We start from the raw sequence: 17,275 nt of genomic DNA, 5'->3' as shown, positions 1-17,275 counted from the left end.
TTGCAGTGTGTATTAGAGGATTACCTCTAATGAATAAACACACTTTGTAACTTTAAATTGTTAGAGAGTCTTTTGTCCGTCACAGTTGAGTATCGGTATTAGACCAATACTCTTATTTTGGAAAATCACTATATATAAATATGCATACACCGTATCTATACACACACACACACATATTTATATATACACCATAAAGACATGGATCGCCATGACGGCACCGGGAGCAGCAATACAGGCACAAGGGCAGCGCTGCTGAGGCCAGGCAGGGACTGCCATCCCCGCGGGCACACAGGGACCCTGAGCTCGGCCTTTTCCCCAGCAAAACTCTCGGCGGCTGCAGAAAAGCCCCGAGCTCGCCATGACCCGGCAGGGCCGGGCACACACAGACTGCGGGCGGCCGCTGTACGGCCACGGCCCTTCCCCTCAAACCCTCGGGATCCTCCTTCCCTCTATCCCCTCCTCCACTCCGGATCCTTCTCCCCTCAGGATCCTCCTCCATCCTCTCCTCCCCTCTATTCCCCTCATCCCCTCGGGATCCTCCTCTTCTCCATCCTCTATTCCCCTCATTCCCTCCTGCCCGCGCTGTCCGGCTCGCGCCCCCGCCGTGACGCAGTTCCGGTTGTCGCTCTGAGGGCACTTCCGGCCGGGAGGATTTAAAAATGCGAGGAGGCGGCGGCGCTGACAGCAGAGCGGTGAGCAGGACGGCGGAGCCCGTGCGGAGAGGGGGACCCGTGCGGGACGGAGCTGTGCGGAGAGTGGGACAGCGCTCTGCGAGACGGAGCTGTGCGGGGAGCGGGACGGGGGATCCGTGTGGGACGGAGCTGTGCGGGACGCGGCCTCTGCGGGGAGCGGGACGGCAGCGGCAGCAGCACCCTCAGCCAGCGGGACAAGTGTCCGTGCGGCGGCGGTGAGTCCCGGGCTGGCCTCGCTGCTCAGCCCCTTTCGGTACGGGTTAGACGCGCTCTCAGGGCGAGCAGGTGGAGCTGCGGCCGGCTCTGCCGCGCTCCTACGCTTTTATTTTTTATTTATTTATTTATTTATTTATTTATTTATTTATTTTTTACACCTAACTGCTCTTAAATCTCTGCTCAAGCTCCGCTCTTACAGCGTCCTGGTTTATGCCAGGAGCAGGGCAGTGACATCCCCCGTGCTCGGCACTGGTGAGGCCTCCAGCGCTGTGTCCAGTTCTGCGCCCCTGAGTTCAGGAAGGACACGGAGGGGCCGGAGAAGGGCAGCAGAGCTGGGGAAGGGTCTGGAGTACAAGTCCTGTGCGGAGTGGCTGTGGGAGCTGCGTTTGTTTAGTCTGGAGGAAAGGAGGCTCAAGGGCGACCTTATCGCTCTGGAAGCACGTGAAAGGAGGCTGTGGCCAGCTGGGGATCGGCCTCTTCTCGCAGGCAACGAGCGACGGGACACGGCCTCAAACTGTGCCAGGCTTTGGTGGGACAGTTGTAGGAATTTCTCCACAGAAAAGGCGATTATACACTGGAATGGACTGCTGTCATGAATGAGTGTGTCAAGCTTGCTTGAACAGCAGTGATGGTGGAGTCAGTGTCCCTGGAGGTGTTTAAGGAAAGGCTGGATGTAGCACTTAGTGCTATGGCCCTGCTTACAGGGTGGTGTTTGGTCATAAGTTGGACTTGATGGTCTCGCAGGTCTTTTCCAGCCTAATTGATTCTGTTATTCTAGAAGCTCATTGCTTGCTATGTTTGTGAAAATTTAATCTCTCTGTGGTTGATCCCAGTTAAAGTAATGGAATAATGCAGCTTCTTCCCCAGACACAGTGAAGTCATTACTGTGGTGCCCTATGACTTTAGCTAAACTTCTATTGTGGTTTGTGAGCAGTGGAATAGAAGCAAAATGAAACAGCAGCTGGTATTAATGTTTTGGTAATGATAGTAGTGGAAAGGACTTTTATTAGTTACAATTCAGTCATTTAAGCCCATCCCACAAATGAGATAAAACCTCTGTAGAGGGCAGAAGCTGGCATTTTATTGCTGAGTTAATTCTGTTTAATTCATATTCCCCCTTCATGCCCCTGTGGAGCAATGGCATTAATATTCCAGTTTGATTTTTATTCTGCATGCATGGTCTGAAAAGAGCGTGTGGCTCCAGTGCTGCAAGCAGTACTCGTGTGCCTGTGGTAGTGTTGCCTTTTTTCCAGTGCACTGAACTGAAAAATTTCTCAAGCTCTTTTGCTTTTGGAACCTGGGGGTTTGAAGTGACCAGATATCAAGAAGGGCAAAACAGTAGATTTGGAATAACCGCTGACCCTTTCAATGATAAAACAGTTGATTTAAAAGACTGTGGCTGCTCTTATGTATTTCTGGAGTCTAACATAATCTTTTTCTTTTTTTTTTTTTGTCCAACATTCAGGTCTACTTGTTTATTCTGAGCCTTTGCAAAATCGTTGTGGCATTTAGAAAAGAAAATACCCTAATGCCCTTAGATCTGCATTTTCTTCTGCTGTTGGGATACTGAGGGATTGTGATTTCCAGTAGAGTCACAATGAGGCGAAACTCAAGCATTGCTGGAAGCAGCAGCCGACAATCTATGATGGCACAGAGAGTGCCAGACACCAGCAAGACAGGTCGTCAGACACCTCAGATGTAAGTCTTGCTGGTCACATTGCTAAAAATAAGCATATAAAAATAGTTCTGAAGAGATTTATCATAGTATGTTTGAGTAGCAACCAAGAGAAAAAAAAAATTGAAAGAGTGAGAAAAAAGCTCCTTACAGCCAAGGATGTTTGCACAAGTTCTGTGAAAATACTTGCTTTAACTTTTTTGTGTACTTGTCACATTTCAATGGTAATACTGTTTCATGGGAGGTGGCTGAGTGCATCAGCTGGTCCTTGTAAGATGTTGCTGTGATGAAGGTGCTTAGGAATATATGAGTGCATGTATAGCTCTGGTACAAGAAAAAGATAAATTGGTAGAAATAGTCACTTGCATCCTTCTCTCTATTCCTCAGGAAGGACAGAAGCACCTTTGGGAAGCTGAGCATAAGCAAACCTACACCTGGAACTTCAGAAAGAAAAGCCAGCTTTATTGGGAAGAGGTATGGATAGCTTTCATTCTCTGCACTGTAAATTAAAACAAAAATGGTCCTACATGACCTTAGGACTTTTCTTTCTTGACAGATTTTCATTATAGGGAATAATAGGTCTGAGGCAAGCAGACTTTCAGGTCTGCCTTCCTCTGGTCCTTGATCACTAAACAATAGAGTGCTGCAAAGCAGGAATTGCTCTGGAACTGTTTTTTTTGTTTTACTTAAGGTCTGTGCTGCAGACCTTAAGAGTATCTCAGTACATTTTCTTGTTTAAGGAAGAATGACATCTGAAGTATACTCTGCATTAGTTTCTTCTCTGTAAGATGCAAACCTTCCAAAAATCTATAATCTTTGTGCTTAGCTTGTGCCTTTCTGTGTTGTGGGTATCTTCTTTCATAGGACCCCAATGTTGCAGGGATCTTTTCCTTTCAAACATTCCCTAAATATTTTAGTGTTTGTTTAGTCACCAACATGATTCTTTTCTTCATCTTTGGGGTATTTTTCTGCTGTCTGCAAGTTTATTTCTTTCAGTAAAATGAAGAAAGTATTAATCTAGGCTGCAGTAATCCCTTTGTTATACATGTGGCATTGTGGCTTCCAAGTTGATAATGTTTTAAGAGAAAACTTCAAGTATCACTTTGTATAACAAATGCAAAGAAAGCATAAATATAACAATTGTTGTGACTTAAACATGAAGAGAGTTCTTTGTATTTCCTTGTGCCAAGATCTGTATTTGCTGTCTGTCCTTAGAGCGAGTGGGGCTGGAGGGTCCCGCAGCAGCGTGTACGGGCTGTTTGGGGCAGAAAAGATCAAGGACCCCAGGCCCCTTCATGACAAGGCATTCCTCCTACAATGTATCAAGAAGCTTTGTGAGGTAACATGAACTTATTCTGCATGTGTGCTAGGAGGTGTAAAATCTAATCAAAATGTTCTTTGTCTTGGTTTCAACTCTCAGTTGTATTTAGTGACTTGTATTCCATGTTTCTTTTGTACAGTTTCTCACTGAGAATGGTTATCCCCACAAGGTTTCCATGCAATTGCTACAATCTCCATCAGTTAAGGACTTTTTAAAGATCTTCACCTTTATCTATAAATTCTTTTGCCCTTCTTATGAATTGCCTGGCTCAAAATATGAAGAGGAAATTCCCAAAGTTTTTAAAGACCTTGGGTAAGATGATTAGTGTTAGTCTTGCTGTGGCTAGAAATGTAAAAGCAAAGAATTCTGCCTTGATAGTTGGAGAGAATGGATAGGATTCTTTATTCATGTAAGACTCTGAAAGTACAATGTTGTGATTGTTTTGTTTCACTTTTATTTAGCTCTAGGTTTAATCTCTGATTTTTCAGCTTCTACTGTACATTTTAAATTTGAACTTGCACAACTATAAGCTCTTGGAATCTTACTTTGTAATGTAAAAACTAATTGATTATTTGTATAAAACTTTGAAAGACAGGACACAATTGTCTTTTACAGACATTTCTGTTCATTCTGTTAGAATCTAAGAATTAAAATTTCCAGAATTTTATATCAAGTTAATTTAGTTGAAAATGTTTTCCTGCTATTTTTCTCATTCTGCTTTTAAAGCAGAATGTGGAAATAACAAAAATGACTGAGGTGAAAAGAGCACGAAGTATGAGTGATTCTTTGCTGAATTTATTCAGTGTTTGAAATCATTGACCCCAAGGCTTTCCAAGAAAGAAAATCATCTGCCTGATGATAATTGGGAATTTTCAGTCTTATTAAAAAAAAGGCATATTTTACTCTTGTAGACTTGAACTCATTATGGTGTGAAAGTGCCAGAGCTCCTTAAACATAGGTGTAGATATTTTGTTCACTTCTCAGTATTTTAATAACATTTTGGCTTCATCTGTAACATTTGAAACTGCTGATAAAGCTTAATGTTGAAAAGGATGGCATGCTGCTACACCAAGAGTGTAATTCTGGACTAATTCTAACAACTCACTTGAAGTTCTGGGAGTTCTGGAGCATCTGGGACAACACTCTTGATGATATGGTTTAGTTGCAGGCAGTCCTATGAGGAGCAGGGAGCTGGATTTGTTCCTCAGGGGTCCCTTTCAAACCAAGGTATTCTCTGAATCACTTAAATGAGAAACCCATGAGAATTGAATAAAACAGTGGTGTGAGAACTCAAACTTATTTCCTTTGAAATACAGTATAAAGTACAATTGAATTTGTTCTTCCTTCTGTGCCTTCATCTAGGTCTAAAAATGTGCTGCTTTATTTTGAAAATGTGCTGGTTTGTTTTCAGCACAGCTATTAAAAATGTCTTCTTTGGCCTTATAGGTACCCCTTTGCTCTGACAAAAAGCTCCATGTACAATGTGGGTGCACCACACACCTGGCCTCAGATTATGGCAGCTTTGGATTGGTTAATTGATTGTGTCAAGGTAACATTTGTCTTCAGATAAGTATTTCTACTTTCCAGGCTGGAATGTTAGTTTTAATACAGATCTAGTCACTATTTTCTACAAATCTCCTTGTCTAACTTATATGTAAAGAAAAAGGTGAATGTTCTTAGCTGTCATTTGGGAGCTGACCCTTAGCCTTATGTTTCAGTAACTTTTAAAGTGATTTTTTTTTTTCATGTTATAGTGTGATATTTTTTTTTCTTTAAATGTATGCAGTGGATAAACTCATGTATTAAAAAAGGAAATGCTGGCTTATAAATACATTAAATGTGAGAAATTAATGGGTATAATCACTGAATAGAACATGTCACAACATTTGCACTGAAGATACATCTGCCATTCTCTACTAAATTTGAAATCTAAGGATGGAATTTTCAATTGAAATTATTCAGTTGTCCTGTGATTCTGATACAGGATGACAAGTTTTGTGTTGAGGTGGGGTGTTTTTATTTAATTTTGATTTTATTTTGTTTGTTTGAGATGTTTAGTGGTGGTAGCTGTTGTTGCTGCCAGCTCAGGTCTGAGCAAAACTTGGAATCTGTGGCAGAAGTTCACCACTGCTGAGCTGAGCACCCATGAAAATCCTGTAACTTTTGCTGAAAAGACACAAGACAGTTTGGCAGTGTTGGCACCTCTTTACCTGTGTGTTTAGTCAGCTCAACACAGGCTCCTTCCAACCTGTTTGCTGAAATCCTAATCCAGTGTTACTCTGCTTCTTATTGTGAGACCAATATGAAAACTGATGGATCTTCACATCTGCTCTGTGTGCACCTCTGCTTCTCAGCTGTACAATTCCATGAGGGAAAGGGCACCATCCTTTGATGCCAGGCAGAGCTGGGGAGAAGAAACTGATGATGGAATTGTCCATCATGAGGTACAGTTAGAATCAGAATTATTCCTGTGCTGGAACAACACAATTTAAATACAGTTTAGATTGTTGTGTCATGTATTTATAGATTCTGTTCTTTTATATTCACAGCACTTTCTAGGAAGTAGAGTAGCATTATATAAAAAGCCTGATCAACTATTTCTTGAGCAGGCATCATGGCCAGTCTATTGATGAAGACTGGGTATTAAACAGAAATAACTTATTCTCCAGGTATCTACTGTGTCAGTTCTCCTTTGTGGAGAAAGGGAATCATTATGCTCTTTATTATTTTAATAGAGTTTCTGGTATATTTTGCTTTAGCACTTGAGACTTGAGGTTAATGGCAGTGCAGTGTAAAGACAGTGACTTAATTCTAAATATAGTGGCTTCTGCCAAGATCTGCTCAGTTTCCTAAGTAAAGATTGGTTGTAATGCTTTATTTGTGAGCTTTCAAATAGGGTGGCAATGTAATTCAGGCTGTTAGAAATCCAGCAACTTGCTTTCTTTTTAATTAGTTGTACTACTCAGATTTAACTCAGTGTTAACTCACACCAGGTGTTTGGAAGGGCTCACATTATAGCTAAAACATTTAATTAGAAAATTGCAGAAATCAAGTAAAATCATAATTTTGGACTGAGGTTACAACCTGATGGTTGGCAAGTAAAAATGCTTTTAAACTAAGCATGTTCTTCTACACCAATACTTATGCATGTTTGTTGATACAGAATTCCCAGTACTGGTGTAATGGCTTCTGAAACATCTGTAACTTAGGGTCCAGCAAATTCTTTCTGGGTAACCTTTCTTTAATTCTAGATTAGTTCTTTGAGACCTGCAGATGTGAATTTTAATGGTCATATTAACTGAAGAGTTCTGTTAAACAGATCTCCAGTTTCCATAAACTAGCCTGAGAGAATAATATACATAAAGATGAAAAATTCTTAAATATTGTACCTACAATCCTTGCTAAATATCCCAGAAAAATACAGCATTTCCAGACCTTTCATAATGTGAATTATAGGTTCCTCCTTCTGCCTGAATAGAATCTGCTGACATTCTATTTTCAAAAGGAGGAAAACAGCTGAATTTTACAAAAGTACAATCAAAGCATTGAAAGATATTTTTGATGTCCCTTTAATTCAGCTGATTGAGTAGCTTTAGATTCTCCAGTTATTTTACAAGCCTTGGAATGCTGAAGTGAAATATTTTTAAATTGTTTTCAGCTTTTCATGGATTACTGTCTGAAGTGCTATGATCTTTTCATGAAAGGGAGAGATACCTTTGAAGAGGTGGATGCTGAAGTACAGTCAAAATTAAGTAAGTTTTCAAGTTTTAATTAAAAGTCTTCAATTGTGTTCCTGGTTTCTTTTCTCCTAGTATCAGTTTGTTCAGTTTAAAAGTGATAGTGATCTAAGGGAATCTGAAATTCCTAAGTACCTTTCAGTTACTTCAACTTATTTCTCTAATATATATTTTAGTAGGACAGATGGATAGGTCATGATGTGCTATTAGCTGTAGCTGAACCAGTATACAACTCTTCAGACTCCATCTATGTTGTGACTCTTGTTTCTGTCTGGCAAAGTTAACAATTAAAATAAAAAGAAATTTTTTTGGAGGATACACACCTGATAAGAAACTTCAGATTTTGAAAGCTCTGAGAAGTCTGCAAGAGTTCCAAAGTCTGTTATGAGGGTTCTTGTGTATGATTCAGCTTGTATCTACCCATTTTTGTCTTCAGGGAGGTGGAAAATTATTAGGATTTTTTTACTCACTCATCTCACCACCTACAGAAATACAAACAGAATGTATGAACAAGGAAGAAAAATATTTCTTACTTTCTCTGCTCTCCTATGAAAAGCTAGACTAAGGGCCCTTTGCAAACTGGAGCCATCCATTGGAGAGGAAATAAGCTACCACACTACTACTGGATACTAGGAAAAAATAATCATACCATTGTTTGGCAAAGGCCAAGTGAAGTTAGGGAAAAAATGTCTCAAGTACCAAGGAAATATATGGATAAGGAAGGTTGTTCAATAGGTTTGATCTGTTCTAGCTTCACATGGTGGTCCTGACTGATGGGCTCTTCTGTGGTGTGGGCTGTATGAGAGTTTGGGAGCCCTTACCTCTTGGCAGAGGCTTTGAGGACTGAGAAACCCATTTTTTTTCTTATTTGTTTTGGGGTTTTTACCTGGTTACATTTTAATGAAAAGTTTTTCTGGTAAGTTTCTTGGTTGTTTTTAGTTATTTCTTTAGTGTGAAATAATTGTCCAGATAATGGGTATTTACTGTGCTGAAGCTAAAGTTCAGATACTCAAAATAGGTGTTGCTATTGAGATTCATTTGTAACCCCACTCTCTCTTCTGCTCTCCCACAGAGGAGTTATTTAATATAGATGAAGTCCAGATGGAAAGTTTAGTAGCTGAAAACAAAAGACTTCAAGAAGAGATTGCAAGAGTAGAAAGAGAAAAGGAAAGTGAGCCGGTTAGTAAATTAGGTCTGTTTTTGTAGTGGAGTTGAATTTTGTATTACTGACCATTTCTGAATGAAGACAGTTATGATACATAACAAATGGAAATTTTTAGTGCTTTGAGATTTTAGTTAGGCTGGGTTTTTACAGACTGTATACCATGATGGAGCAAGGCTTTTCCTGTGGAGTCTTCAGTCACTGTTTAATAGCATGCATATATTTCCAGGTAATAAGGTCTTGCATTGACTGAAATATTACTAAAAAGCTTGAACCACTTTTTTAATATAAATTTCAATATTGTTTTCCAAATGTGTTGGTATGAGACATGGGATTCAGTGGTAAGAATATATTTGATAGAAAATATTTTGCTTGAAAAGCCAGATTCTGCTTTTAATGCATCATGAGTTTGAAAATGGGTTAGTGACTGTGCAGGTGGCAAATTGAGACTCCTGCCAATTGTGCTGGGTTTATTCCTGCCTTTCCATGCCCCAGTTTTATCTGCCATCTGTTTATTGTTAGATTTTTACCTGCAGGAAGAATTGTCTAAATGCAGTGTCAGATGCAAATGAGAGACTTAATGCTGAAATATAAGAATCTTTTCAGACTTCCTTGCTGTTAATTTAAAGATGTTTGACTTGGCTCAGCTATCACAGAGATACAGAATTATTCAAGTTCTTTACTTTTATATTTTTGCTATTGCTACTGACCAATTACTCAACTGTCTTGTCAGGAAAGTGAAGTCATTGTTTTATCTTTATCTAAGAGTTGTTGTTCTTTTCACCCATTTCCTAGGACCGTAGAGTAAGGCTACAGAATGTGAAATTGTCTCTTGAAGCAGATGTCCAGAAATACCAGGCTTATTTGGGCAGTATGGAGTCTCATATAGCCATCCTTGATCAAAAACTGGGGAGTCTTAATGAAGAAGTTGAGACAGCAGGTAAGAAGGCCTTGATCACAGTCAGGAAAGCTAGAAATAATCTTCAGATAATTGTAGTTCTTAGCTTGAGGAGAGAGCAAGACACCTGGAGCAGGATGATGCTGCAAATAAACTTTCCAGAATGGATTACTAATATTTTTTTTGTCTAATAGCTCTTTATACACTAGAGTAATGGTAATGATATAAAATAATTGTGTTACTTACTGATAAAATACAGAGGTGAAGTTTCTGTCTGTAGGCTGGTATTTGATGTCCATTTCACAAATGTTTTATGAACTTAGAAATGGAAGTGGAAGCAATGCAGCAGGAGAATGCCCGGCTCCAGCACATCCTGGAGAACCAAAAGTATTCAGCTGTGGATATTGAGAGAATAAAACATGAGAGGAATGAGCTGCAGCAAACCATTAACAAGCTGACTAAGGACCTGGAAGCAGAGGAACAACAGCTGTGGAATGAAGAGCTAAAATATGCTAGGCATAAAGAGGCGGTACGTGGAAACCCCGCTGTACTCAGGGATGGCTGTCAGCTTTCATCATCCCAGCTTCAAATGGGAGTCTTGATCATTTCTTTCCTAAATAATCCAACAACACCAGATATCTATCTAAGTAGGCAAAACTGACAAGAATGGCCTCTGTTTACAATAGCTCTGAAAAATGTTTTTTTTCCCCTCCCCTTTTTCTGTTTTGTGATAATGGAAATGTATTTTTTTTTTCTGCATAAGAGATGTCGCTAGAATATGAATCACTGTCAGCTCTCACTGCTCCAGCATTAAGAGCTTTGATAACATTAGCATGCCATTGCTTTGATAACACAAGAAATTTCAGGCTAATGTTAATATTTCAGAGCAAGGAAGTAAAGCAAAACTAGTGAATTGGAATCAATAGCTTTGCATGCATTTAGGGCTTGATTAGTTCTTCATGTAGAAATTGTAATATCTTTCAAGAGCCAAGTTCAAGCCCTTCAAACAGAATGAAAAGATCTAGTCCTATGGGATTTAAAAGCTTCTGCTTTGCCAGTTGGAGAACCAAAGAAAAAAGTTTCAAATATGTGATAGGGTTACCCTTTATCAAGCACTTGTATTAACTTAAATTGTCACGTGCAAGTATGAAGCACATAAAACTGGAAAAAAATGTGGGTTCTTTAATGTTTGCATATAAATAGCACTCATTAATAAGAAATGAGAGCATTTATTAAACTTTGCTTAGAGGCATGCTCAAGTTAATTTGTAATAAAAATGTGGCTGTATGGCATTTCCTGTCAAAATTAATGAGAGAAGCCATATTGACATGATGACTATCATTGGTTTAGTATTATTTCTCAGCATGCTTTTGGTTACCTATCAGCTAATTCTCAAAAACTTGGGGCAGGAAAAATTATGGCAGATGAATATGGAAAACCACAGGTGAAACTGTTCAGTGTCAGCCATACATACTGAGAAACCTGGCTGAGCAAACTCTGAAAGAATCATAAAACAGCACCTAATGCAGCAAACATTACATGCAGCTCTGGAATACTGTGGTGTAACAAGAAATCTTGTCTCTAGAGAGCAACTCAGGAGCTTGTTTAAAGTACTATATGAATACTTCTTGCAAAGCTTTTCACTTGTATCTCTTCTATGATTTCTGCCCTTTTCTCTTCTGAGCAGATTGAAAAGCAACTGGCAGAATATCATAAATTGGCTCGAAAGCTGAAATTAATTCCAGTGTCTGCTGAGAACTCCAAAGGCCACAACTTTGAGATTTGGTTTAATCCTGAGGCAGGAGCAAATTGCCTAGTGAAGTACAGAACTCAGATCAAGGTAAGTAGAGTCAACACTGAAGGCTTTAGTTGCCACTCACAGAAAAGATGTGTTTCTTTGGAAATGCTGGAAAAGTCTCTCAATCTCACAATGAAATCATTGAAAAGCTTGTGTGATTGTAGTATATGAAAGAGATTTGGTATTGGAGAATACAGTAGCCTAAAAAAATAGAAGGAAAAGATGTCCTGGGGTACATCTTGGTTCATATAATGTCAGCTCTTCTTGTGTGCATATTACAGGTTCCCCTCATGGAGATCATCAGTGAGACTGAGGAAGAAATTATTAAAGCTATTGAACGGAAAATGTCTTTGGAAGATACTTTGGAACAGGTGTGTTTGGTTAATGAAGATAAGGACTAAGATACCAACCCTCAAACCTTTTCTGCTTTCATTCAACCTTTTGCACAGGTGAAGTGTGGTGTGCTGGATTGGTTTTTTGGATTGGTTGGGGTTTTTCTGAGGACAAGCAGAGCAGGAGAAGCTGTGAGAATGCTTTAATTGCGATGGAACTTGAAAGTTTTTCTAAGAATTGGGGTCTTTGTTGGTTGAAATATTGTGTATTCTCTGAATTAAAGTTGAAGTAACTTACATATATTTGACCATAAACATTGGAAATACTTGTTTTTAATAAATTGCCTATTCCAGTTGATTGTGTGGCTTACCATCACTGACAAGTTGTCATCAAAAAGATTTTTGGCAATATTGGTTTGGGATGGATTCAAAGAAGAATTTTGTTTCCTCATTCTTCTACCTTTACCTCAGTTTTTATTGCTAAGCATGAAGATATGTGATATGGAATGTCCTCTTGGTCAGCTGGCCTGGCTCTGCACCTTCCCAGTCCCTTGCCCATCCCCATCCTACTCAGTGAGGGGATAGAAAGCCTTGGAATGCTGTGCTAGCACTACTCAGCAGCAGCCAAAACATTGGTATGTTCCCAGCACTGTATTAGCCCTTATCCAAAACCAAGCATAACACAGGCTGCTCTGAGGAGAGGCAGTGCCATCCCAGCCTAGCCTAGTTTCATTGCTTTTTTCAGAGCCACCAGGTGTAGTTTGTGATGGCACAAATTCATATGTTGGAATTTTTCTGAACTGTATTTCCTTGGTGATGTTTTCATCCCAGGTGAACGTAATGCTGAAGGACAAGAAACGCAGTGTGAAAATACTGACAGAAGAAGCTGAGGAGCTGGATGATCTTTACCAGAAGAAGCTGAAGGTAGAACTTCTTACAGCTTGATGCCAAATAACCTTAATGATACTCTGATCCTTAATCTCTGTATTTATAGATAAGTTTTTGGCTTGCATTTTTGTTTGGGCTTCTGCCTTTGCCTTCTTCACTTCCTCTTACAGAATTTTTCTGTCTTTTCTGAAAAAGTCATTTGACTGCTACCTTAATTAAATCAGTTTTCTTTCTTGTAAGAGAATCTGGCATGATGCTGTAGCAGGTCCTGTAAATCATAAATTACTGCACCCAGTAGTAAAAGCAACAACAGTGATCTGACCTCAGGATGTCTCCAAGCATGTGCTTGAAGGAGATTTTAGGATTAACAGAATCTGCCTCATCTAATCAATTTGTATATAATAAATACATTTACAGTTTTTAGTAAATGTGTTTAATCAGCTTTGGCAAAAACCAGGGAAAACGTTGACCAAAAGCAAGTTAAATTGCTTTCATGGTCTCAGACTGTTGCTTGCTTTAGTTTCCTTTCTCAGCACAGCAGCAGTCCCTATCCTTTTCCCCACTCACAGTTCAGTAACAAAGCATAGCTCTCTGTTAACAACTGAGTGGCTATTTTGGTACTTCCCAACTTCTCTGACAACACAGCTTTGCTTGGGGCTGTGGTGCTCTGCAGGAAAAGGTTCTTTGAACTAAGCCAGTGTTTACTATATGTGCTCTTGTAAATCCGAATTCCTGTCCTATAGCCATGAAATAGGGTTATTTCACTGCTAATAGCTGCTGAGTTGTCTAAAGGCAACTAATTTATTTATTTAGTTTATATTTTTCAAAACCACATGAAATTTGACTTCTGATATCTGCTCTTGCATAAGCTTTTTCCTAAATTTAAGCTCATAAGATACACAGCTGCCACTGGATGTTTATAATAAGACATAGTCATGCAATTCCTTTTGTAATTTTTAAAATGCTGTTTGTAAGGCTTAAGTATTAAAATTATTTTTGAAGGATGATGTTTCAGTAGTTGAGCAGAATTGCATGTTGAGCTGATGGTAGAATTTTGTTTGTTTTTGTGAATTGCACAGCACCAAGTGTCCTCCTCTTTGAAGAGAGGATTACTTGGAATTGTACACTTTTAGACAAAAAGGAAAAGCTGTTTTCCTACTCAAATGTGGTTATATTTTTTTAACCTAGAAACAGTTGTTCATGATGTGCCATTTCTAAGCTATTTAGACTAAACAACACTTTTTGAATTTAACTCTGAAGGGAAAACAGCTGCAATACAGACCTTTTAAATATGGTTAGAGGAAAAGAGATTGTTAGGCTTATTCTGTGATGGGCATGATACAGAAAACAGCTGAAACTTTAGGATTGGGAGGGATGGTTAGGGACTTTTTTTCTGTTCTGAACTTGAAATTACTTGTGTGAATTTTGAATTCAAGCATTAAGATGTAGTCAGGTAATAGAAGAAAAAAAATCCAAATTCTTCCTGAGCAATGCAATTTTTTTCTTCTTTCCTTATGACTATAGGAGATGGAAGAGGAAGAGCAAAGATGTGGAAATGAACGGGAGTCACTGAAGAAACATAAACAATTCCTTGAAGGTGGAGTCTATGAAGGTCTGAGTGAAGCCACAAATGAATTGCATGATGTCCAAAGACAGTAAGACTCATAACTCCCATGTTTCCTTTGTTTATTTTGGTTTCTAAGGATAAAGATATTCTCTTGAATGTAACAAAGTTGTTTCAGTATGTATCCATTTCAGTGTATTAATTTCACAAGTTAACAACTGAAAGATGTTTGTCCTCAACAATATTTTGCTAGAGTATTTGTCTGCTGTATCAGAACTCCTGTTTTCCATGTAGTTGTTTTAATATGTATGGTTTAGCAAAGAAATTAATTTGTTTCCAAACTTACATGAGAATTGCCTTTTATACCTCAAAGCCTGGAAAGAGTATTGGGACTCTAAGGTACAAGGTTTCTCATCAGTTAGCACAATCCAGTCTTTTTTAAGTTGAGTATTAATATATTCTAACTTGGTTCAAATCAATACTAATAGAAAAAAATGTATGGCTAAACATGATGATAAATCAGACTTGAAGTGATTGTTTTAAATTTCAGGAATTCTTTCATTACAGACATGACCTTCTGAGTATCTTTACCCTTTAGATATCAAGTGGTTTTACAAACAACAACAGAAGGGAAGAGAAAAATTGCTGCCAACTTGACTCGTGTTATGGAAACAGTTTCTACTCATATAGCATCTGTAAAGGCAAGCTAAAATTTGATATTCAGAATTAAATCTCTCTAGAGCTATTTGCATGTAAACACTTGGAAATAAGAACTTACTCTTTCTAAGGAAATATCAGTTATTTAGCTGCTGCACTGAGTCTGTGGATTCTACATAGAATAATTCCATAGATAAATTTTCTGACAAAACCTTTGGTATAAATAATCAGAATTGATTGTTAAGTTTAAGCAGTAACATCCTGTCAGGTTAAATCTGCTTCTGGTAGATGTCTTTCAGGAAAGTGTTTTAACTGAAGTCTGTTAACCTGCACAATGACTGCTTAAACTGCTTTAGCAGAATCAGTACAATACAGACCATGACAGAGCTAATTCAGCTTTCTGTACCTCTTTTTTCTAGAAATACCTTAGTGAACAGAATGAGAAAATTGACAGAGAATATGAAGAATTCATGTCTGAAGATCTGTTGTCAGACTTGACCAGCATCCTACAGAGTTATGAAAAGAAGACCTGAAGTCCCCAGTCACTGGAAAGGTTAAGATAATGTGTTTCTGAAGCTCTGGTAGGGAGGTTTCTAAAAGAATGGGCACTCCCTGTGTTTAGCACTGAAACTGGTTTTTAAAGAAATTATGAAGTTCTTTGTTATGTTTTAAGTTATGAATGTTCATTTTGTTGACTTACATTAAAGAATTAAACAATAAAGTTGCATCTTCTTAAAAAAAGCTTTGCTCATACTTTGTACTTTCAATAGCTATGTATGCATTTAGGGCACATGCATGGCAGATAGTTCACATCCTCCCCCAAGCCTGATTTTCCTAGCAAGACACAATGTAAATGTCTCCTGCTTGTTCAGTGAGTTCCACTCTGGGAGCAGGAGGCCTTAGATGTGGCTTGAGCTATGGCTCCATTGCCTTTTGCCTGTCAGATTGTTTTCCAAGGAGGAAAGGGAGGTCTCTCCCATAGGATAAAAAGGATTTATTACTTTGGGGAGTTTTGCAGGGCAATAGACAAAAATGGCAAAGGTTCAACAACTTAAATATGGGGGAGGTTCAAGGGGAAGGTACAAATTCTTAGCAAATTGGAGAAATTCTGAGGAGGGATAAAGGGTAGGGTTTACAAAGGCATTATCCAATGAGAGAGGTAGGGGGGAAAATTGGGTCACATGGGCTAATGAGACCTCAAGTTTTATTGGATGTCCAAAGAGGAATTGCAAGCAGGGGGCTGGCATAAGGCAGGATTGACAGGTAGTTTAGGATAGATTGACAAGGTGGGTGGGAGGGTATAATTTTGGACTAAACCATTAGCTTGGGCAATAACAGAACCATTAACAAGGAACACACTGCAACAACCTCCCTCCTGTAGAGCTGCAGCTTCCCCCAGCTCAGAGGGATCAGAATAAACCTTTGCTGTTTTTTTTATGGTGCTAAGTGATCTAGACCCTCTGCAGGCAGGGGAAAATCTCAGTCCTTGGCTGGCTATATAGACACAACATTCACAATATTGTAGAGAGTTTCTTGTTGCATACTAAATAGTCTTTATTACTCTCTTCTTCTGGTTTCTGCAAAATCCTTGTGGCCTCCAAATTCTGCATTCCTTGTATTCAATTTCAGCAATACATCTGTCTCTCTCCAGACTTTGTTCACTGAGGCATTCAGGGTTAGTTTAGCAAAACTTTGAAGTGTCAGTAATTTTTCCAGTTATTTTTGCAAATTTTATTCCCACAATAACAGTTTATGACAAACTTTGCTAAGTTTCTGGCTAAAAGTGATTTAAAACTAGCATGCTGCTTATTATTACTATATTCTTTGTAATTAATTAAAAATATTAAAAAGTTAATTAAAATTAGTTTGGAAATTATATAATTTCAAAAGCTGTCATGCTTCTCTATGGGCAGGGAACAGGCAGTGGTCACAAGTGCCATCATTAATTGCCTCCCTCCCAGTTCCTCAGTGCCACTCTCTGTTTATAGAGCCGGAGCCCTGGCTGCTGGAAAATGCACTTGAGTAGAGTTGTGTAAATCTCAGCCTGGATCCCTGTGGTGAGAGGGCAGCTGTGGTCCAGGCAGGAGGGCTGGAGCAGTTCCCACAGGAGCCCCCATTCCAGTGCCAGGGGCACAGCTGTGCTGATGCCTTGGTATTGCAGAAGGCATTTATTTTATTCACTTCATTGTTATAATGATTTATTCCTACGTACCCCTGTGTTTTCCCAGTTGGTTTGTCCCCAAGTTGTATCCATCCCTGAAATTCCCCAGCTCGGCTTTCCCTGCCCTTTTATCCACTCCCTTCCCTGTCCATCATTGTAACCCTGCCCCTCGTT

At 39.1% G+C, this 17,275-nt stretch overlaps 1 protein-coding gene across 2 annotated transcripts; it reads left to right on the top strand.

Moving 5' to 3' along the window:
• Positions 1-635: 635 nt before the first annotated feature.
• Positions 636-15,674, top strand: LOC130264153 (kinetochore protein NDC80 homolog). 2 transcript variants are annotated; one of them, XM_056512164.1, is made up of 17 exons: positions 636-692; positions 2,374-2,606; positions 2,971-3,057; positions 3,799-3,922; positions 4,044-4,216; positions 5,351-5,453; positions 6,259-6,348; positions 7,563-7,656; positions 8,714-8,820; positions 9,599-9,743; positions 10,025-10,230; positions 11,389-11,541; positions 11,781-11,870; positions 12,663-12,755; positions 14,244-14,374; positions 14,882-14,984; positions 15,360-15,674. In XM_056512164.1, exons 2-17 carry the CDS (start codon positions 2,506-2,508, stop codon positions 15,471-15,473), a joined length of 1,914 nt encoding a protein of 637 aa, XP_056368139.1. In that variant the 5' UTR covers positions 636-692; positions 2,374-2,505; the 3' UTR covers positions 15,474-15,674. The 2 variants fall into 2 exon arrangements, with proteins under 2 accessions (XP_056368139.1, XP_056368138.1); XM_056512163.1 differs by having other exon boundaries at positions 636-907.
• Positions 15,675-17,275: the final 1,601 nt, after the last annotated feature.

Source organism: Oenanthe melanoleuca, chromosome 27, assembly GCF_029582105.1.
Source record: "Oenanthe melanoleuca isolate GR-GAL-2019-014 chromosome 27, OMel1.0, whole genome shotgun sequence".
Lineage (NCBI taxonomy): Eukaryota > Metazoa > Chordata > Aves > Passeriformes > Muscicapidae > Oenanthe > Oenanthe melanoleuca.
The sequence above is the reverse complement of the archived record's forward strand: the minus strand, read 5'-3'. Positions and strand labels throughout refer to the sequence as shown.

Bases quoted from the DNA above. Each gene is read 5' to 3' on its own strand.
- LOC130264153 (XM_056512164.1), top strand. From the start codon at position 2,506: ATGAGGCGAAACTCAAGCATTGCTGGAAGCAGCAGCCGACAATCTATG. The intron at 3,058-3,798 runs GTATGGATAGCT...GTCTGTCCTTAG, and splicing joins GCCAGCTTTATTGGGAAGAG to AGCGAGTGGGGCTGGAGGGT. The intron at 7,657-8,713 runs GTAAGTTTTCAA...GCTCTCCCACAG, and splicing joins TGAAGTACAGTCAAAATTAA to AGGAGTTATTTAATATAGAT.